The sequence below is a fragment of the Tenebrio molitor genome, chromosome 1 (genome assembly GCF_963966145.1).
Source record: "Tenebrio molitor chromosome 1, icTenMoli1.1, whole genome shotgun sequence".
NCBI classification, from domain to species: Eukaryota; Metazoa; Arthropoda; class Insecta; order Coleoptera; family Tenebrionidae; genus Tenebrio; species Tenebrio molitor.
The window spans coordinates 35,076,264-35,099,452 of NC_091046.1; the positions used below are offsets into that span (position 1 = coordinate 35,076,264).

At 33.6% G+C, this 23,189-nt stretch overlaps 1 protein-coding gene across 1 annotated transcript; it reads right to left on the reverse strand.

Annotated features, from left to right (window-relative positions):
- Positions 1–656: 656 nt before the first annotated feature.
- On the reverse strand, positions 657–20,031 carry Arl4 (ADP ribosylation factor-like 4). Its single transcript, XM_069052105.1, has 2 exons — positions 19,832–20,031; positions 657–2,719 (listed from the first exon to the last, which is right to left on the reverse strand). Exon 2 carries the CDS (start codon positions 2,580–2,582, stop codon positions 1,968–1,970), a length of 615 nt encoding a protein of 204 aa, XP_068908206.1. The 5' UTR covers positions 2,583–2,719; positions 19,832–20,031; the 3' UTR covers positions 657–1,967.
- Positions 20,032–23,189: the final 3,158 nt, after the last annotated feature.

The window sequence follows — 23,189 nt, forward strand, 5'->3', positions numbered from 1 at the left end:
AAAAAAAATATTTTCCATAGCCATCCCACATTCCTTTGTTTGTTTATCATATTGTATATAAATAAATCAAATAAAAATATCTATTCATAAATTACGTTTTTCCAAAAATGTTAGTTGAAATTTTGAGATTTTTATTTCAGAGTTATTTGTTAAAATTACATATTTTTTCTATGGCTGTAATGCAAACTTTGGGAATATAATTTTGATCTTTTAGGTAACTTTATTCTTTAACTACTGTCTGCCATATCTAATTGTCACTGTAGTAGAAGTACTCTGTTTGCTTAAATAATTTAAAGGGAAGTTAAGAGTTCTGTTCACAATTAAGTAATTAAGTACGAATATTTGCCAAACACCTAATCTAAAGTGGCACATTTAACACGAGTCCAATATGAGAAAAAATTTTGAAACCGGGTTGTTTGGCTTACCATCCTCGATGGGCCACCACTGGTACAGAAAGCAAGCTTGCTTCAAGCTTGACATTACGCACCGTGATATAATATCTCGGCTTGAATGCTGGAGCAGATGGTTGGTTCTTGTAAAGCAGCAGGTAGTCAATTATTAAAACTTGTATTCAGACCGTGTTTTGTGCTTGACTAGCTGAAAACGGCTCAACAGGGTGCAGAGGAGAAACACACGGATCGAAATGAAACTTTGCGTTTATAAAACAAATACGGTTTAATAATAATGTTTAGAAATTATATTACATTTAGGTACATATTTACAGATTTACGTTATATAAACATGGCGAGCAACAGGAATAGTAATTCTAGTTATACAATTCTAATAATAATTTAACATTAATAGGATAGTTAACAACAAAATAACATGGGAATAAAGGACCAATAATACACTCATCGCAAAATTTTGGGTAAAGGCCGATATCGAACAATTCGTGGTTTACGTTTGGTCGTCCGATTATTATTACCTCAAACTGAGAATTCAGTACTTCACAGCTGTAAATGGATGGCTCATGTAAATCCAAGTTTTCAGAGTTATTTGATATCGTGTTTTTTGAAAAAATATAATTTTTGACCGTGACCCAAATGCAAAACCACATTCTCAATTTAGTGTAATAATGGAAATGTCTACGATAATGACAACTAAATCTACTTATAAATAAATGAGCACCTTTGGTTCTGGTAATTAAAACTATCTTCGTGAATAGATGTACCCCGAGTTCTTCCGTGAAAGTGTTTACTTATGACGATAACAACAACAAAACTGCGCCAATGCTGTGTTTAAACTTCTTCTTGCCGTTAATTTATTATAATGGACTTGTTATTGTCTACTAATGAACGAGTGGATGAGATGGGTGTCAATTCTATTCAAGAAAATAGTTGTTTATGATCTAGAATTGCACATTTCGACGTAATAAAGCGTATGGGAACCATCTGGGTGTTTTTTCACACTGCTTTCTCATTGTACAATGATATAATACTCATCGTTTCACTTTCAAGCGTGCAAACTATAATTAAGGTAAAACCTTAACAAACTGCAATGGATTCTTGCATAGGAGATTACATATAATAACTATTGTTGATGCAGACACTTCAAAATGGGAGAAATCGTTCTTTTGTGCTTTTGTTACAATACTATGATCTATGCCATCGAAAGAAAACAATATACAAAAATTTCCTATAACATCTCTTGTATTTACACTTTAGAATTTATGTCGTCTTCATAACAAGGGAGATCCAAAAAACTATGCATTTTTAAATTGATATAAAACACTCACTATTCCCAAATAGAGGCAAGCTTCTGGCTTGTACAACAGTGTTTTCAATAAGAATATCACAGAGGGGTTTTTCATGAAACAACAGAGTGGACGTGTCGAAAGTTCTCACTAATCTAATTTTGATACTGCATCGCTATTATTAGAGAAAACACTGCACCGAAAGTCGGATTCTGATATAAATTCACGAAATTAAAAAGAGTATATTGACTACACGAGCACTCACGGCTGCATTTTACCTCGTCTTCTTTTTGGACATTTTGGCGAGTTTCCTTCGTTTTAGAATCATTTCGTAGAGAACTTCCAGTCCTTCTTGCAATCCGTCTCCGGTGATTGCGCAGGCCGGCTGGACGTGCCACAAATGGCCACCGCCACTGCCCAACTCCGTGAGTCCCAGAAGCTTCTCCAGTTCGCGGGGTTCCCGGGCCCCCGGAAGGTCCTGTTTGTTGGCCAGCACCAAAATGGGCACTCCAGAATTCTCCGGAGCTTTAACAGTTCGTATCAGTTCCATTTTGGCCTCTTCCATGCGCTCCACGTCTACACTGTCCAGAACAAACACTATCCCGTCCGTGCACCGCGTGTAGGACTTCCACAACGGACGCAATTTCTCTTGGCCACCCACATCCCAGACAAGGAAGTTGATTCCTTTGGCTTTGCCGATCATTCCTTTCACTTTCTCACAGTTGAATCCTATCGTCGGAACTGTGTTCAGGTACTGGTCGAATTTTAAGCGGTAAAGGGCGGTCGTTTTTCCCGCCGAATCTAATCCTAACATCACCACGTGGAGGGTGCCCTGACCTGATGGCAACGCATCAAGCAGCGATGTGTTTTTGCCCATGTTGGCACCCATTGGAGATTTAAAGAGAGTCAGTCTTGGTGTTACATCGTGTCGTTGCTTTTGTTTTTTCTTCTGCCACTCCCCAACGCCTCGGACAGGGATACTTTCGTCAATTCCATTCTGCAGGATTTAGAACCATCGCGGAGGATCTGCAAGCAAGAATAATCTGTTTGAAATTTATCGTTCGGTCTTTACGATCGCGAGTTAAATCATATTCACAAACTGGCACATTATCATGTTTTTAATGTGCAGCCACACCTTCAGATAGTGTCATGTATAAATTGTTAGCTCAGTGTGACTGATGGCTTTTTTTCTCATAAAACTTTTTATTTTCAACGAAAGAAGGGGATCCACACGTTGAAAATTCCTATTTTCTTTTATTAAACAGATGTTTCCAAATTTATGATGCATCAAACCGGAAAGTGTCACTTTAAAAGCAAACGTTTGCTCAAACAAAATCAGAACAGAAATAAAACAGCATTGTCACGTAAGAGGTGTCTGTTGGAAAATAACTTTTCTTGCGTTGTGTTTTCGCAATTCGATTCAGGTATAAGTCAAAGATTAGTTTCTGGTTCTTGGAGTGTAAACATGCACTCGTGAAGTTATGCAAATGCGATTATGCCATCACGTATAATGTACCGTTTATATAACGAATGTGATTTGATAAGAATAATTACCACGGTATGCTATGGTTTTTAGTCGCAGTCCAGTGATGAGTATACAGTTAACCGAGCTCGTCATGGTAATAGACCAAGAGAGCAGATGATTTCCACGGCGACTTCATTGCGGCAAAATCAATTCTAGCAAATAATTTTACAAGCAATCTCTAACTGAATAACTTTTGAATGAATGCACATCAGATTGCGCGAATTAGTTACAAAAAATAAGTCACGAATTACCGAAATAGATATGGGCGTTTTCACGTATTGTCATCAACTGTGTTTGCAATGGCATGAAGTGCTTAAAAACACAATTGTAATTTAAATTCAGAAGCTTCGCTACATTGACTTGTTGAATTACAGATAGGAACCGGTCACGGCGTGTCAATGTAAAGTTAACTACAAGAACGCTTCTATAAAGTAGATTAGTTTACGATAATATAAAATATAAATGTGCTTAAACGTTGATGAAAAAAAAAATACAATTAAGGAGAAGTTTGTGGTTGAATAGTCCAACTGCCCGATATGTCAAAGAGGTAAAATGTAATCAAAACCAGTGAGTTAACTACCTGGATAGGCTTTTTTGTTTTATTCTACAGCAAACTATACAGGTCGCTAAAAAGTATGGATATAGTTATATCTTTTGAAACGATTTGTCGAGACTGCTTGAGATTTGGTACAGGATTAGGAGCTTTTAAATTCTACTGCAATCTTTTCAGTTTTATACCACAGTTTTTAGATTTGTTTTAATAATAATAAATACGTATCAATTAAAGTTAAATGTAGCATTTTTGAAAAGAGCTTTTTTTCTAAATTCAGTAATTACCATGTGTAATCTTATTCTTTACTAAAATTCGAAAAAAAAATTGGCAAACAAATTCAACTTAAAAAAAGTTGCCTTTGAAAACGTTGCCATTAACGTGGAATCTGTACCACTCCCAACTAATGTCAAGTTCTTGTAAAATTGGCACACTGAAAGTTAACTACAAATTCTAATGACAAAACAAAATGTTTAACATGAAATGAACACTTTTTTTTATTTTATAACAGATGCTCAAAGTGCCCTCCATTAACTTCCTGCCAGTGATGAATACGTTGAACAAAGTTTTGCAACGAAACCATTAAAACATTTGAACCAATATTTCATTTCTTATGCGTTATTCTAATTATTCGATGTTCAATTGATTATAAACTCCATTTTTCTTATGACTTGCACGAAAAATTAATAGAATCAAATCGGGTGATCCAGCTAGTCATTCAGTTGTCTCCACCCGCCCTAGCCATTTGCCGGGAAATATTTTATCTAAATACTGATGCACTTGACGTACAAAATGAGGTGGTACTCTGTCTTATTGTTTCGATTGGGAATATTTGTTTACGTGCGGCAAGAACCTGTTGCTGCAAAAGTTCTAGATATCTTTCAGATGTCAAATTTCCATTAATAACCGATAATAGCACAGACAAACAACTCTTTGTAAACGTTGAATATGAACCTGCTCCACACAATGTGGATTTTTGTCTGACCAATATTATATAGTTATGGCGGTTAACATGTCTACTTAAGCAGAAAGTTGACGCATCAGAAAATAGCACACGGTTGAAGAATCTGACGTTCTGCTTAATACTGTGCAATATTGTTTCGCAAAATTTAATTCTGCGATCGAACTGATCTTCGCTTAATTTTTGCAGTACCTAACTAAATTTGTAGGGCTGATATTTTTCGAGTTTCATTATTTTTTTAACTCATGTTGTTCAAAGCCAATTGCCGAACCGAAATTTTTGGATTTTCAACTGCATCTAACACACAATTGGGTGAATTTTTGTAGTTTATAAACAATTGCTGGCCGTCCAGATTTTGGACTTTAACAGTTTCAATTTCATCAAATCTTTAGAAAGCTTTTAAGAGATCTGCAACTTCAGCACTGTTCCATTTTCTATCCCCATTATGCGTATGCGATCATTTTAACATTTTAGCAATAGTTAATTGCTTTAAAAGGATAGTACAATTTTAATGGACCAATGACAACAGTTTTGTTTTTTTTTAAATTGGGCTTGTTTTTAATAAATATGTACTATGTATCTATATTGTTAAGTTTTAATGAAAAATAAGATATGTGTGTGCTAATTATTCAAAAATACAAAGTTTGACCTATACCAGTATTTAAAAAATCAAGTCATCCATATACATACAGGGTTATTCAAGATGACGATTGACGAGCCTGACCATGTAAAGATGCAACCCAAAATACAATTTATAAAGCTATCTCGATCTTTATTACATTATCCTAATGCACATAAAACATTGATAGCTTTTAACGTCAGCCTAATGAATGTCAAGTTTTGACAGAAACATACCTCTCTCAACAAAGTATGATTTAATTAACAATAATAAGCAATTAATATCACAAGAGTAAGGGGTAAGTAGGATCGTATCAGTTCTGTCATCGTTCGAAAACATTTTCAAATACTAAATACGAACGAAAAATGCAATGTCAGATATACCGTTCAAACTAATGGAATACCTACTTGACTCCTGATTTAATTTTTAAATACCAAAACACAATGAATGCTTTGTAAAATGTATTTTGGGTCGCATTTTTACCTAGTCACCAGTCAGGCTCGTCATCTTAGGTGAATAATCCAGTAAATCAAAAATAATCAAATATCAAGAAATTCCGAGTAACCGTTTTGAAAATTTAACTGTTTTCACACTTTTTGGCGATTTGTATATCTAATTTGTAGAAAGTCGCTTCACTTTACAACACCAGTTAACATTCATTCATTTCAATAGGTTAGCTGCCAGCCTAACCACCGAAACATAATTTGTATAAAAAAATGAATAGCAAAACTGTAACTATTGTTATATTATTATTATTCATACAGAAAATTGTGGCACACAATGGTTATCAACGTATAGGTAACAATGAAGTGTAATTTTCATTTAATCCTCTAATATGATACACCTGCACGCTTGCGAGAATTTTGTTATTTAGCAAGGTTCAAGTGACAATGGAAATCGTTTCACCCTGAAAATTATTTGATAAATTAATTGAAAAATGCCGTGCTTCATTCGACATTATGTACCGTCGCGAGCAAAAAATTCTGGTCGTCAATGTCATTTCAAAATTTGGTTAGATTGTCACAAATTAAAAAAAAATCCCTGCCTGATTGTGACCACGTCAACAAAGTGTCAAAACAATTTCAATTATTATTTAAAAAAATGACAAAATACCACATGATGATAGGTTATGAAGACCTTTACAACCGTTTTACAAAAGAACATTTTCCATCGCACAAAGCATGATTTTCACGACCAGTTTTTTTTTCTCGCGACAATACTTATTGTACAGTGAAGTAATATAATAATTTATCTACTTTGAGTTACAAATAGGCTCATAATTATACCGAAAACAGTTTAATAATGAAGCATATTATTAAACTCTTTTTGGCAATTTTTAGCTTTTGTTATACATATTGGTAACAGCAGCCGTTTGATGTCAGGCGTCAAGGTAACGAATGAAGCTACGAAGTAAATTTAGTAAATATAACCTTACATTTTTGTGAAAAATGTCTATTATCAACCCACGCGAAACCCAGCCGAAATTTCAGGGATTAGTAAAGCAAAGTAGATAAAATAGTATATTATACTCGTTTAATAAGACGTATTATCACATTCGTTCCATTAAAGCACTTCTCGCTACGCTCGTCGTGCTTTAAACACACTCATGTCATAATAAAGCGTCTTATTAAACTCGTATACTAATATACAACTATGTATTAGGATATTAAGATTACCATATTAGCTTTAAGTTAGTCAAAATCAAATTTAGAATAAATTCTTTGGATGCACCATGATAATTGTACAAGATTTGAAAACCAACATAGGTAGATATGAAATTTATACTCTTTAAAATAAACTTTTTTTTACACATTGATCTTTTTTTGATCGAATATTTTTTTTAACATTTTTCTAACCCCTAATTTGACACTTCGCTCATATGATAATCATCAACTGAAACGAAAAAGCGAGTGAAAATGTTTTTGTGCGGTAAAAACTTTATAGTTTTTTGAAGAAAGAACGATCGCTGTTCTAACAGGTAGAGTTCTGTTAGCGGCTGAAGGGACATTTGGTGAGGGAAACTTGCGCAGTCCAAATATCCAACCAATAGCAACCACTCTTTTTTACTAATAAAGTTGTCTCTGCTAATAATGGAACGAACGAACGAAATAGCGTTGCTGCACATCCCCACCTAATGTCCTTTCACGAGGCGACTGGAGTCTACTAACAGTTTTTACTGTTTTTCATTCGAGTAATTTTTTTCCGTGCTTCGTTATCAATGGATGTGTAAACACATGAGCGGGTATGAATTTGAGGGTTCAAATTATATTTAATTTTAACTTTGTTTGGAAGAATTCGCGGAAAAATTGATAAATAAAAAAATGTTTATTTTAACGAGTGCTATTGGTGGTTTTTATTACGTGGACTTCCATAACACCCGGTATAGAAATGCTGACAAAAAATGCCACACGAATTAATTTTGGGTTGAAGATGTGCTCAAGATCTTGAAATTACTGATAACTAGTGGTAACGCAATGAAACTTGCCATTCTCTAAAATATTAACATAAGAAAACTTTTCCTTTTTGAATAACAGTTCAAAGGGACTACCTTAACATTATTGTTTAAGTGTATTCTTCCCATTTTATTCTACTTTACCACTGTTATCCATGTTCAAAAAAACATGCGAAATGCATGTAGGTAAGTTTTTTATTTATAATTTTGTTTTGACCACCATGGTCATTCTCATTAGCAACACAACAGATAACATACCAAACATAAAATAGAAAGGTGTAATTAAAAATACATATGTATGTATTAGGTAAACAATTTAAAATATTACCCTTTATTTAAAGACATTTTTCATATCAATTTGCTGCTTCATGTTGATTACAGTTTTTCTTTTGTTACTATTGTGACATTCATTAAATCATTTGTGGTCAAATTGCAAAGTGGCTACACCACTTATGCGAATTTACATGTAAAGGACACACTTCTTAAACCCTCGACAGTTTCTATGAGTCACTGAGAAAGTTAAAGATAAATGTTCTTCCATATGAAATTCAACGATCAAACATTTTAGAAACAATATTTTTTTTATAGTCTGACGTGTGCAAATGACACGATTGGAAATTCAAAACGAACTATGGTGGCGGGAGAGAAGAGGGCCATAACAAATCATTGTATTATAAAGCCATACCTTCAACAAAAAGAGGTTTCTGATTTTAACCCAACAGTGGAGAAACAGCATTTTGCATTGTTAAAATGAAAACCTAATTAAATCTGATTGGTTAACTATCTGGGCATTAGAGATGTTCCACCTTAGCGGAATCTGACTCAGACAGGTATGGGAAGCGATTTTCAATTTTGGTTATTGTTTAGTTTTTACCTGTTTTCAGTTTGTCTATTTTTCTTTGTGTTTTTTATAAATTTGATTAAATTGCTCCAGTTCTTTTAGTTGCTGCATTTCGTTTCAAGTCTTCAAAACATTTTTAGTTCAATGATTAAAAAGGAAAACATAACCTAACTATATTTTGTAACTAGATTTTGACGTGGGTACAATCTAGTGAAAATTTTTTATACCCAAGTACAGTCAAAACAAGCATTTTATATAAAATTTAATTTTAACAGTCCAGGAGTTTTTTGAATTTACTATATGTACAGTTGCGGAAATAAAATTTCGGGCAGTATTGTCAATGTTATAACATAACATCTAAAACAACCTTTACATTTGGAGCCTTTAAGGGGCTCGTCGAACAAAAAAACGTTGTATTCAACTCGTTCGTGTGTCAATTGGGCTCTTTTGACACTCGTTGGCCTTTAAAACGCTCGTTTCACTCGCCTTTTAAACTGGCCCACTCGTGCCAAAAAAAACCCAATTTACACAAGAACTCGTCAAATAAACTACTATTTTCTATTAGAGTGTGGAAAACCAACATACGAGTACATACATATCTGAATACTAATTTGAGTTAGGAAAACTGGAATATTTCCTAACAAGGGCGAAAACAATATTTCAACTCGAAAAGTTCAATTTTGATCGTTTCCTGAGATACGAAACTTGAAATCTGTCAAAGATAACATCAAAATTTACAACTATGTAATTAATATTATTTTAAGACTTTGCTTCAACTAATACGAAAAACGTTGTTCAATATTGGTGTGAACTGTTACTTTTCAGGTATTCGGCCTGTTTTGCATATTCTTCAATATCAAACGATTCACTTGTATCAGACATTTTAATAGAATTTCCGTAAATTTACTCGAGCGAACAACTTAAACGCCTTCACAAATTTTATTTTTTTATAAACAAAATTGCTTCCCTACAATAACGAAAGTAGAACAATCATGATTCCGCTTTTTAATTTACAAATAATTAATAGGATCTTAAAAATATCCCAACTTAATTTGTTTTCCAAACTCCAGTAGAAAAAATTATGTGTGCAATACGTAGCAAATTCTTTTTTTTTCGTTTTTTCTTGCACGGCATCCATAAAAAATCCCATGCCAAATACGGAAAAAATCACATTTCCTAACTTATTGTACAAATAGCTATTTCTTATGTTTACGATTTATAATGTTCAAGATTATAATTGCAGATTAAAAATAAAGCAAATGACGCATCGCAAAGTTTTATTACATTTAATGCATAAAAAATTATATACGGTGTGATCAAGATGACTGAGTGTGTTGATAACAATGAAATTTGGCAAATTTGAAATTTACCATCAAAAGTTCATTTTTGTAATCGCATAAACATAACCGGCATAACCAAAAATGTTTTTAATGTCATCTCTAGTTAAAAAATCCGGTCAGTGCCAATTACGAGACAAAAAACACCAGTACTTTTCAATTGTTTCATTGCCAACAGACTCATTGTTGATCACGCTGTACTATCATAAGCATTTTTTTTTTTGGAAAATGTAAAACATTTATTTCCACAAATGTTTAGTAGTCGACCAACAATCTCAACCCTTCTTCTACATTTAATTGCATCAAATTGTGGCTTTTATACTCTACACCTTCTTGCACCTGTTTCTTAATTTTTACTGTTCATGGCTCTAGACATTTTGTGGTTGAAAAATCTTTGCGGTTGCCTTAAAATACGGCATAAAACTGTGGCCGACAATTTAATATTGAACAACCCACTGGAAAATTTTTTGTACCTTTGAAATATGGGAATTCCAGGCTGGGTTGCTTCTCAGAATATACCTGCATTTACGAAGGGTAATGGACACGAATCAACTTCTTGTGCGTACTGATGCGGTTCAGATAAATCAAAAGGTTGATGGCTGTGCTGTGCGTTCAGTCTACTCAGCGATATTAACGTCTAGTCGAAATTAATGTTATCATCACAAAGGGTGCAAATGGACCTTGTTCCTTTGACTGTCTTATTGACAAAGCTGCAGAAGGCCATTATTGTCCCTTGGCTTTATCGCTGTTTATCCAACGCGCCACTATAAATATTAAAGGCAAACATCTAGCAACCGATATCGACTAGAGTCGCTTATTCAATGACTTAGCATCGTCAGGATGTGGGTCGATCGGTATTGTTAACTGTTCGACGTTCGTCGCGGAAGGAATAATTAATAAAAAAAAAGGCGTGAACGACAATATTATACGAACAAGTCAACGAAAGGATATGCATCAAGGTGAAAACGAGATTACGATAATATTATGTGTTGGTTGATACAGGTGTCTGGTGTACTGAAAATGGCTCGTGCTCTTGGTAACCGTTTCTATAAATAAAATGTCAGAAAGTACAGCAACCTGTATCTTGCAGCTAACCACTAATGGTCAGCTGTATTTTCAATGAGCAGATCGCAATGGGAGATTAGTTATAGTTGAGCGACTGACCAACCTACGAACGTTATGACGACTGTTAATTCGTGACGTGTCTCCTAATTGCTTGATTTGAGAAACGGGGAATTATTACCGCATTAGAAATGCCACTCGAAATTACAATGTTTACGTAACCCACGTAATTTGTGCTTGAATGTTCAAGGTGGCTTCTTTGGTCAATTCATTGGTAACGGCTTTCGAATACAAACCATTGTGTGACTACAGTGCAGAATTGAATCGACATTGAACCGTTAGTTACGTCTTATTGTTAAAAAGGTTGCATTTATATTTGATATTACGGAATATGGTTCTTCGTAGGTGTCAAAACTACTTAACAGAACAGATAAACCAGGTACTTGCCTTAGAAACAATTGTTCTACTATTCTGTTGCACACTCATTTTATTCTTCTTCCCGTGGAGGCACATATTTTAAACAAATGAAAACTGAATACGATTAAACTTTTATGGTTGTTTAAATGGATAAGAAAGAAAAACGGTGATATTAAGAAGAAAATTCTTGTATTAATGTAGCTTTCTGGCAAAAACCAGCGTCAATGGTTAATTCTCTCGTGTTTTTCTTTGACGTAAATTCTCCACTATTTACTATTCACCTTAAAAATACACCAATATATCGGGTGTTCACTTAAATTTATCCTCAAAGTTGGCGTTGAAGAGTCGATTGCAGGATTACAGTTACAGAACAGATCATGGACCAGCTGTTTAAATTAATATAACCTCACTTTTTGCGTTGTTTGTATTTTTAGTGTGCAGACACTGCAGACTGACGAGTGGTGCATTCACAATCGACTCTTCAACGCCAACTTTGAGGATCAATTTAAATGAACACCGATACATGTTTTGAGTAACAGGTGATAATGAAAACGTTTAAAAAATTTATGAGAAAAAAATTAAACACAACCCACTTTTCCGGACAATTAAAGTTTATTATTGTTTCACCCAATATTCAAAATACAAAGGAGCAATCACATTTTATGTTTATTAATAACTTGTTAAAACCTTATACTTACGTCGACTTTTTAAATTTTTATCACAGAGAGGTGAGAAGTTATTTCAAGCTCAAGGCATGATTTGCACATATGCGTTTCTAGATTACTTGCGTACTTTTCTGCAGGCATGAAACTAGTCTTAGAAAAACAGAAATTATAAAACAGCTATATGTACATATTTGTAAAGGAATCCTATACATATGTGATTGTTTCATCAATAATTAGGTACATCTTAACAAAAAAAAGTAACTCTAATTTCCATAAACAATACATTGGTTTACATTCAAATTAACGTGCCTACTGTGTGTTTGACACCGTTTCACTAAAAATAAAATTCACACACAATTAATTAAGTATTCCAGATGATTCTGACCTGATAAATTTGTTTTTGACAATACCAGTTACTTTAAAAGAAAAAAAAATGTTTTGTTTGATCACATATCAACAAACTAATTAAATTTATGGTAAAGGTACAAAAGTACATATTTTTCTTTTGGTTTTCCTTTTTTGTCAATTGTATTTCACTATTTCTCAAAACTATTTCCTATCTTTATTAAATGTCAAAGTGACGTAAATATGAAATAGTTTTGAGAAATAGTGAAATAAAATTGACAAAAGAGGAAAACCAAAAGAAAGACAGTGTAAGGTCTTTTAAGTAACGAACCTTTTTGTTACAACGATTTCTGGTTACATGTGCATACTGCCAAAACGAATCATATCAGATGTCTAAATAAAAATCTGGTGAAGAGTGGCTTTGTCACAAATTATTATATATTTCCCGTTGTTGTAGGATGTAGCTTATGAATTGCAACTGCTGCCAAGTTTAAGGATGAACTGGAGTAACATTGAAAAACGGCGAAAATTGCTCAAAATTGGTACTAGAGTCCTTCTATCCATGCTAAAGTATTGTGCCAAATTTAAAAAAAATTGATCGGGGAATTTTAAAGTTATTACCTTTTAAAGTTTCGGGATATTTTACATGCATTCTTATGAGAAATCGATCAATGCTCGTATATAAATTGATAAACAACATATTTCAAAATGGCCAATTTTTCTTAAATTTTTCACACATGAAGTATCGATATCGTAGAATTTTCTAATCAATTTACAAAAAAAGTTGGTCGATGATTTTCCATGTAATCGCTAATTATGTATATGTGGAAAAACACGGTTTTTGAGGTTATGTACCTGTTTTAATTTCAATAAAAAGTGAACAAAATGGATATAATTGACGTTGGTATGCAATATTACACTCATATCGCACGTTTTACTACAGTTACGTTAAGAACTTTAATGAAAATTGAATTCAATGTGCTTCTGTTTACTTTTACGTAGTCTTAGTCAAAAGATTTTAAATCACATGTATGTAATTATCTCAATATCAAGAAAATAAACACAAAATTTACTTGCAACTGATTCGTTTCCAAAAATTAAAAACTTTTTTTTCAAATATTGATTCCTCGTAATAAACGTTTCATAGCATTATAAGAATTCCGCAACTTTTTCCTGAGATTGTTACTCCAGTTCATCCTTAACTCCAATTTGTGATTATGATTTACATTTTCATAAAAAATATATTTTCAAAGTTAAGCGATATCCAATGCTACAAAATGGTTTATTCTACCGTACCAAAGGCATTTATGAGATTTATTTCTCTTACAATGGTCTGTTTGAGACGTAACTAAACGTAACAAAAATTATGCCGGCCAATGAAATGAAATTTTCCAAAACACTCAACACCGATCATCAGATATGTATTTATCTAGACACTCGATACAGTCGAGTCACCCTTGGAGATGTCCGTGATGAATCTGCACCGATAATTGTCAAATAAAATTAAAACAGAAGAAAAAATGGAGGAAGTGATAACTTTTAAGTTAGGTTTTATTATTAAAAATTAGTAGAAGTTCAAAAGAAACCTATCAGGAGGACATTTATTTCATTACATTATAGCAACATATATTGCATAAACAACTGTTAGAAAACTTGAATGCACGAAGCAAGTTGTTTGTTGACGTTTCATGTAAACGTGTGGAGTCGTGGTGCAAATTACAACGAAATGTCTACCAAGAATCTAGCGAGAATATACATTAATCTCAAAGAATTAGTTGTAAAAACTGCACTTTTATATTTAAAAAATTGAGTAGATTACATTTTTTGTAACTAGAATTAATTGTGTTAAAGTCTTCTATATAGTCACGTAACTTTAGATGCCACAATTAAATACGTCAGTGAGAGAAGATATGCGGTTTCATCTCCAAGGCTGACTCGATTACAAATTTTCTTGATCATACTAAATAAACTGAAAATGACTGACAGCGATTAGTAAATCAAAACTGAAAATAGGAGCAGACAGAAACATTTATTATACTTTCACCCTTTTTTGTTTACATGTTGCAGATAATAACGAAACGTAAATCATTGTGGACATTTCACACCTTAGGCGGAGTGGCAAAATAAATAAAAAAAACTCTCACGGTCAACTTTCCAATAAAAATTAAATCAGCTGATAATGGTGTTTGTCTAAGTTAAGAAAATGATCCGCTTCTTTCCACGGCGTTAAAACCCTGGAACGGTACCCGGGGTACTGGAGTACCCCACGATTTTTTTAAAGTTGTGTTACGTTTTAATTAATGGCAGCAGCTATTTGTAACTCCTCATATTTTTACTACATAAACTAACTTAAATTTATAACGAATAGTTGTCATCCTAGCAGGTGTTGTTTTTTTTTCTCAGGCATTCTGGGGTACATATGTACCCCAGGGTACCAAAATAAGAGTGGTATAAAATTGTTGAACATTAGGACATTTGTGCTAAATTTCATTTTTATGGTAGCACATTTCAATGTATAGCTAACCAATTTGTATTATTTAGCATGGCTAATTTTTCTAATGATAATAATCGCGAAAGAAAAAGAAGCGCTAGACTTTTCGAATTTTTATAATTTGCTTGACACCGTTGAAATTTGATCCATATGGTGCTTTTTTCTAATCCTAATACACCAAGAAAGGAAGAGTTCCCAAATACATAGAAGGTCTTCCCTAAAAAAATTTCGATAGATCTAATCACACTCACATGACTGCGAGTCTTGAAACGTCGAATTTGCCGTCTCACCTTCGCGAAATTATCAGACGAATTCTAAAACTGAACTACCTGAGGAAGCCCCAAATTCTGCTCAACAATCCTCTGTTTGGTGTACACTTTGTCCCAGGACCAAAACCGAAAAACTGGAACTCGGTGCACCACCAGCAATCAGTTTAACTGTATACAACACCACAAAAAGGTGTGCCCAAATTACTGATTTTTTCAAATTATATACATATAATTTTTGTTGTTGTGTTAATTAAGGATGATATTTAACTCTCCCTTGTTAAATATTTTAATAAATCTAATTTCAGTTGGAAAATATATTTTTTTTAATTGGGGTACATTTGTACCCCAGGGTACCGTTTATGGAGTTTTTTTGATGGGTACCGTTCCAGGGTTAAATTAAATGATGCCAGTTTTACAAAAAAAATGATTTAAGCGTGACGAAAACAGTATCAAACATTTTGTGAAACATTAGAGAGAAATGTGGTTTATATTTAACATGTAATCCTCGCAAAATTCATAAGCTTGCCAAAAAATACTTTCAACAAGAGGTTAAACCCCAGAGATGAAGGTTTTATTCGTCATGTGAAATTAGAGTTCCACTTCTTATTCTGACAACAGGGTAAATCGTTCCAAAATTAAGCTGTAAACATTTTCGCAAAAACGAAATTCCAATTCGGTTTATCACGATTATGTTTCATTTCGACACTTGTTGATACAGATTGCCAATCACAACATTATTGTCATTTTATAAACGGATTTATCAACACTCTGACGCGTTAACATAAACACTTCGAATAAACGCATTTATTATTTCCACAGTCTCGGTAAAATTTGATTTCTATCTGGTGGAGCACATTCAGTGTGAACTTTAAGACTTTGCTCATATTTATATTTAGGCTGCATAAGAAACTAACAAAGCGTAAACTCGGAGAGCAGAACTACTCGCCACGTCCTTAGAATGATTCAGTGAAGGATAAAAATTATTAGTGTGTTCTGAATCAAATTGTAGTTTTTGTGGTGTTAACGTTAATAACAATTTATTAAACTCAAAGGCAAAAGAAATCACGGTCATGTTGGACGAGACAAACACTGAAATAAATACAAAAAATTTCCCCTTTTTATGGAAATGAGTCAAAATTGGTCCTTGAATGTAGAAATTGTATACAATTAAATTTTTACACTTGTTTGGGTAAAAAGCGCAGACTTATTAAAAGCAAAAGTCGATGAATATAAATATTTTTAGGAATAAATAATTACGCAGACTTGTGTTAGAATAAAACACTCCAATTTACTTTTACTGTCCGTGGGAGCACACCTTTCCTACGAATCTCTTAATTGGTACATTAGTGAAATGGTGAAATTATCATTCACAATCCTTAATGAATTATACTTAATTGATATCACAATAATTGATTTCTCTTTTTGCTCGCCCCGTATTTACTAATCGTGCAGATGTTGCAAAGTATGTATTAATTTTCAAACAATTTGGAGTAATTTCAAGGTGGAGTGTCGCTTGAGTGAACACCACAAGCTGATTTACTATTTAAGCATTTCCCCAATAAGGAGTCACCGCTGATGGAATAGAGAAACACCGTTAAGTTTGTTTTCATTTCAAAATTTATGAAGGTCCTGTTAAACAGGTGTATCATTAAATTTATCGACGTGCAGGTAAAAAAGGAATCGAGAATATACCTGACAAGAAGTGGCAGAGCTTTTTTTAAGTCGAGGCAACGCAAACCTAGATAGTTAACGGCACGCTTGGCGAAAGAAAAATCGCTTTAGGTATTTTGTAGCGAAACAAATTACACGTATCAACTGTAGTCCGTGTTTTATCTGAAAGCTGATGCAGAGAAAGAAAATATTTTGTTTTTATTTAGCAATTCTTCTTCTTATTTTCTGAGGCAAGCAAGCAGGTCTCGCCGGTTTGTCTTCGCGACAAACACAAATTATCCAGGCAAAAGAGGTTTTAGTCGCGTGTAAATATTGGTTGGGAAAATTTGAGGATTTATCACTCTCATTTTCAAGGTTTACCAAGTAAATCGAATTCCATCAATCCGCGGAATATCCCCGGGCGTATCCAAAAATCGGTACTAATTGCAAACATGTCGAGTGACAATTTTATTCGCAATCGCCGAACAGTCCATTAAAAACGCACGGACTCGAATGGTACAAAACCAGATTTACTAGGCCAAAACTGAAGACCTACACGATTGCACATTGCACAGATACAGTACAGATGATGATAATTATTACGAAAGCAATTGTGTAGATACATGATTCTTTATTACAGTGTGTATTAAATAATAGCTTTTTGACGTCCCAATTATTCATAAAAACAGCGCTCATGCAACGTACTTTACATAATTCACTTGTGGGACCTAATGTCTTGTCCTAGATATTGTGGGAATTTACGTTACAGGATTGTTCAGGAATTTAATTGATTGTTACGACACCTTCTTCTTCTATTTAAGAACTGGTTGGAATGCGTTAAACGAATGTTGTTCGTCTTTTGCCGGGAGGCGTCTTCTTGGCCTTATAAACTATTTAATCATCGCGTTTCTTAGATTTAGCAGCCAACAATAATAGTGAATACCTAGAACCACTACCAACTAGAATGATCGAAAATGTGTTATTCGGTTAGACGTCAAGGTATCGAAGCTGATTCACTCAGATAACGGCTTATCAAAGCGGTATCGACTAAATTCATAACAATAAAAAAAATCCTTGCGACTTCCGTCATTCGATCCATCATGCTTTCGCACAATTTCGGCAATGGCGAGGAGAGGAAGCTGTAGTAGATACCTTCCAGCGATCGTATAGAAAGTCTGTTTCAATTGTCGGTAATTACAAGAACACATCTAGTTCATTCACGAACTTCCACCCATATATTGCAGTTTTGAAATGTCAGTTTTCTTGTAAACGAGATGCACTTGCGTTTCGATTTCTACTAAATATCCGACTTTCTTAGCGACAGGCTACAATGAAACAAACGGTCCGGTTGATCTCTTGACGATTACAAAAGTGGAGCAACAGTCGATTTGCAAATAGAAAAGTTCATGCGAGTTTCTCGATGATAATATATTCGGCTTGGTTCTAAACGAGTGGCGTTTTTTATTTGCGGCAAATCCGGGGTTGCATTTTTGCTCGTTCCATCTGAAGAGGAAGGGTTCGTTAAATTTACAAGAGTCGTTGGCTCGTGAACAATTAAAATGCTTTGCACGCGCTCTCGCTTAGTTGCGTCGTGTTACATCATGTTTAACATTTTAATTGAAGTTGTACTGGGCACTTATCATGAACAGATGGAAGGGCTTCAACTAAATCCTCGTTAAAACACGTCGAAATTATTTTCGCTTTATTCGTCATTTCCAAAGACGAAAATCCGACGCGAAAAACGAGAACACATCAGTTTCAATTATGTTGTTCTTGTCTTCGCTCGCTGGCAGATTCAGGATGAGCCAAAAGTGAAATCGTGGAGTTACCAAATTTGGAATGACTAATTTAACTAGATTTCATTATATTTTCGCCTTATTGATTACTCCAACAGGATGTGAGACACGGCTAAAAAATTTACCCGAAATGTCGAAGAGTTCGCAAAATCTGACTTGGCACATAATCTCGTCGATTATATTGATAATGAAATTGTATAACACTGTAAACGTCTTAACAACAGACGATAGACAGGCTTATCAGTATCACATAACTTCAAGTGTACATTTTTCGGTATTAGTTAATCCTCATGTCGGTAGTCAAAATACAGAACTGCTCACACAGATGGACTCTATTCACGTTATTCAAAGAGCTTGGATCTTGAGGAAGAATATTTTAAAGCTATCCGGTAAATCATATACATATGTAATCCTATCTAAAACGTCGCCTGTCCGAGCTAATTAACTCTTAATATGAGTTCACTACCATATTTCGCATTACAATAAATTATTTAAATTATGCAAGGTTAATGGGTTATAACCACAAGCAACAAACAAAACTTCAACGTTATCTGAATTAAATGCGGAAAGGTTTTTCAAATGGAAAGGGTACGCCTGCAGGAATAAATTCATTATTTGCGTTGGGGTACACTAATAGGGATCAAATTGCACTGAAGTATTGATCTTAACTTTCATGAAGGTGAATACAAACACAAATTTCATTGATCATTTTTGCACAAAATGCGCAACTTCGTGATTTCGTCCAAATATTGGTGAAATTACATCCAATTCCTCAAAGTATGTAGAAGTAAACGAACACTCTATTTACAAGAAAAAATACCGTATAAAAATAAAATAGATATTTGGGGAAGAATGATGATAATAATTAAAACAAACATAGCGGTACCTTGTGTGGGCTACAAGTTCTATTTTTATTTACATAACTGCAACAATAGTTAATTATCCAACAATACAGCCGTGGTAAGCATGATCGATAAGAAGTCTACGCAATTTTATATTTATTTAATTCTCCTTTTCCAATTTATACCCTAGGTTTATTGTTTCGTAAAAAAGCGATCACCACGTTTAATGCGAGTCTCTTTATCAGTGCTACAGTTTAAATTTCGATTTGTTGTTTACTCTTCAACCGAAAAATAACAAAAAATATGACATACTGACCTTTGAAAGTATTACTCCTGATAAAGAATAAATTTGTTTGGTGCCACTTTATTTTAAATAAGTTGCCGCCAATTGGTGTTTACTGTTTTTAAGAGGTCACTATTAAAGGTCAGTAATTATTTAAATAACGCACGCACCTCTAACTACTACTACACACACCAAACATCCTTGCTCGACTGACTGATCTGAAGCTGATTAGACTCGGTTGGTTCGGTGGTGTGCAGCAGTGTTTCTCTACTGTCAGGTTTAAATTTGGTTCAGCCGACGAACAATGATGGCGCCACTAATCGAAACAAGTGAGAGTAAAGGTTCGAGCGTTGGCTAAACAAAAAACTGCAAATAGTGTTCTCGTCAAACTAGATTACATGCTCCGCATAAACTCTTTGACACTTTGACTCTATGATACTGGACGATAGAATTTATGGACGCTGCATAGATTTATTCGACGAGGAGTAGTCTACATGATGAGGTAGGTACTAATAAAGATTACTCAAAAATGTATGCAGCAAGCCTCATTTTAAAAATTAATTAGAGCAATGCAACCTTCTGTAACCTCGTATTGTATACAGGGTGTGTTAGGGTGAGATTATCAGGGAAAATGTGGTCGAAAATTTTTATACCGTTTTTGGATCTAAATTAAACGGTTTTCTGAAAATAAAATTGTTCCCTGCTGTTTTGGGACTGCACTGCTGAAATATTGCTTTGTGCACGAAAAAATCTTATATGTTTTGACGTAAAAATGATTGCTTGGTAACGAATAACGATTCGAAATTTACTACTGTCAAAGTTTACATTTTATTTTGATCTATCTTTTATCCGTCGCCTGCGAAGATTAGGTAGATACAATCGTTTACAATGCCCGAATATTCTGTTGAGGAGTACGCAGATATGTATTTTGGGGCATATGCGAGTTGTCTCCCATGCTTCAAGTGAAGGCATTAGGATTACGACTACACTAATTGTAGTTGGATGCATTAAAATAAATGACAGATAATTTTTAAGTAGGTACGATTCCGCCATGTTGTACCGTGCGATCCACTGAATTTGTTATTAAACTATTAAAGTTGGCGGTGGAACTGTCAAGGCATGTCTAGTTTTGAACCATCGCGACAAACGTCACATTTAATGACAATTGTAAAACAGAAAATGTCGAATTAAGGATTCGAGGGGAGAAAAATTACAATGGTAATGTTTATTTTATTAAACAACTAGCTTTTACCCGCGGCTTCGCCCGCAAATTTCAGAATGTTTTAAAATTATGTTTCTACTTTCATGTATTGTGATAAACGCAGTAATTTCAATATGAAGTTTGTCTTTTTAGGAAGAATAATTAAAACTTTACTGTAGACTACTTTTTTCTTCGACTATATAAACAAAAAGATCAATACGATAAGAAACTAACACTATGATCACTTACCAATTCATGAAAATACGCCAACATAACACTTTTATTTTCAGTTGTAACCTTATTTAGATCCTCCTATTATTTGATTGTCTCGTTTTGATTTTTCCGGTATTAAGCTATTTGAAGCTTGTTCTGCTTCATTTAAGACATCTTCCGGTAAAACACAATCATTCAAACACATTTTGCGAAATTGCTACTTTTATAAACAACCAAATGTAACTATGACACCTGAACATATCATGCAAACGCGATTTCCAACTTTTTGTGCTTAACAGGCTTAAAAATGATAATAGGGGTTGCTTTTTGTGGGTGTCAAGCGGCGAAGGTGACGATATACTCAGAGGATGAAATAGGGGTGAAGCGGCGAAGGTGAGGGTATTTCCAACTCGAAAAAACTGTCTTTTTTCTTAACAGGGTTGAAAATGGTAGTAGGTGTTGGTTTTTTTAAAATTAAAGTAGACAGTAATTTTCTTCTTGTTTTGAAGATCAAGTGTACAAAATTTCATCAAGATCGGAGTAAAACTGTAGATTTGCATACAAAATATACAAACAAATAGACATTCAGTTTTATATACCAGGTAATTCAGATTGGTATTCGCGCCCCTATATCTTTTTTATTTTAAGAAAAAAGTATAGCAAACCATATACAGAGTGATTCATCTTTTACCGCCGGTGGCAAAGTGACCCTTAAGAATCCAGAAAAATGTATAAAATTTACAGAGTTCATTTGTCGAAAAATTTACTTTTGACCGGTATAATTTATTAAAAAAAAAATTTTTATTGAGCAGAAATTTATAAAAAACTGTTTTTCAAAAAAAAATTATGTTCAAATTTTTTCATCAGAATGTGGCTAATGGCGTATAAAATCAATATCTGCAATCCGTTTCGAAAAATGTTTGATAGTTTTTGAATTAAATCGATTTTAATGGAAAAGTTGCTTTTATTGATGGTTGTTGGCTTTTAGTGTTGTAAATTTTCTCTAACAATGACTACCTTGTAAAACTGACCTGCTTAGGCGAATTTCTTCGATTTTACAAAGGACCCCCTGCTGTGGCAATAAAAATCCTCTAATAAATCTTATTGTTAAGATATTTGGACATTATGTCGTAAATCATGAAGCAAATACAACTTTGAATATCAAAATGCGTTTATTTCAATAATACCATACGCTAAAATTAATTTAACATGGTAAAATTGTGTGAAAATACCTGAGTGTGTATATGCTACAAGGTTGAATAAATTAAACAATTAATAATTGAGAAAATGGCAAAATTTGACCTAATTAACTTATAAATTTCATTTTTTGATATGTGCCTTATGGATAATAAATTAGGTCTGCAAAATATGAAAGTGAAATCATAATTTTTAAGGTCAATTTTGCCACCGGCGGTAAAAGATGAATCACCCTGTATATTTGTAAATCGCTTATGAAACTACAATAGATTACGTTGTCAAATCTTCTCTATGATGACATGTGTCAAAGTTAAGACAGTCAACTTTTTTTTTTAATAGTACACTATACATTTCTTAGCCTTGTAAAGCTTTTTTTTCTGCATTTGAATGTGTAAAAAAAGTTGACATTAACATCAGAAAAAAATCGAGAAAAAAAATATGATTTAATTTATTCGAAAGTGTTATTTTCTAAAAAGAGCTGAAAATGTTCACCATTTTGTCCTAAGCACAAACAGGCCCGTCATTTAACTCCACTGATTTTTTAACATGATTTGATTGTTATCGATTTATCGTTTTAGATATTTAAATAAGTGTATCGATTCAAAAAGACCTACCTACGGCTTCAGTTCCACCGCCAAATTTAATAACAAATCCAATGGATCGCTTGATATAAAAAACACACAATATAGGATTTTACTGTTTCAATTACGATCACGACATTGCCATTTCTTTTAATTTCGCGGGTTTGGTTTGATAATCATTATGGTACCTAGAAGTATT

What these genes read in the sequence shown, in the direction of transcription:
- Arl4 (XM_069052105.1), bottom strand. Translation starts at nt 2,582, where the DNA reads ATGGGTGCCAACATGGGCAAAAACACATCGCTGCTTGATGCGTTGCCA.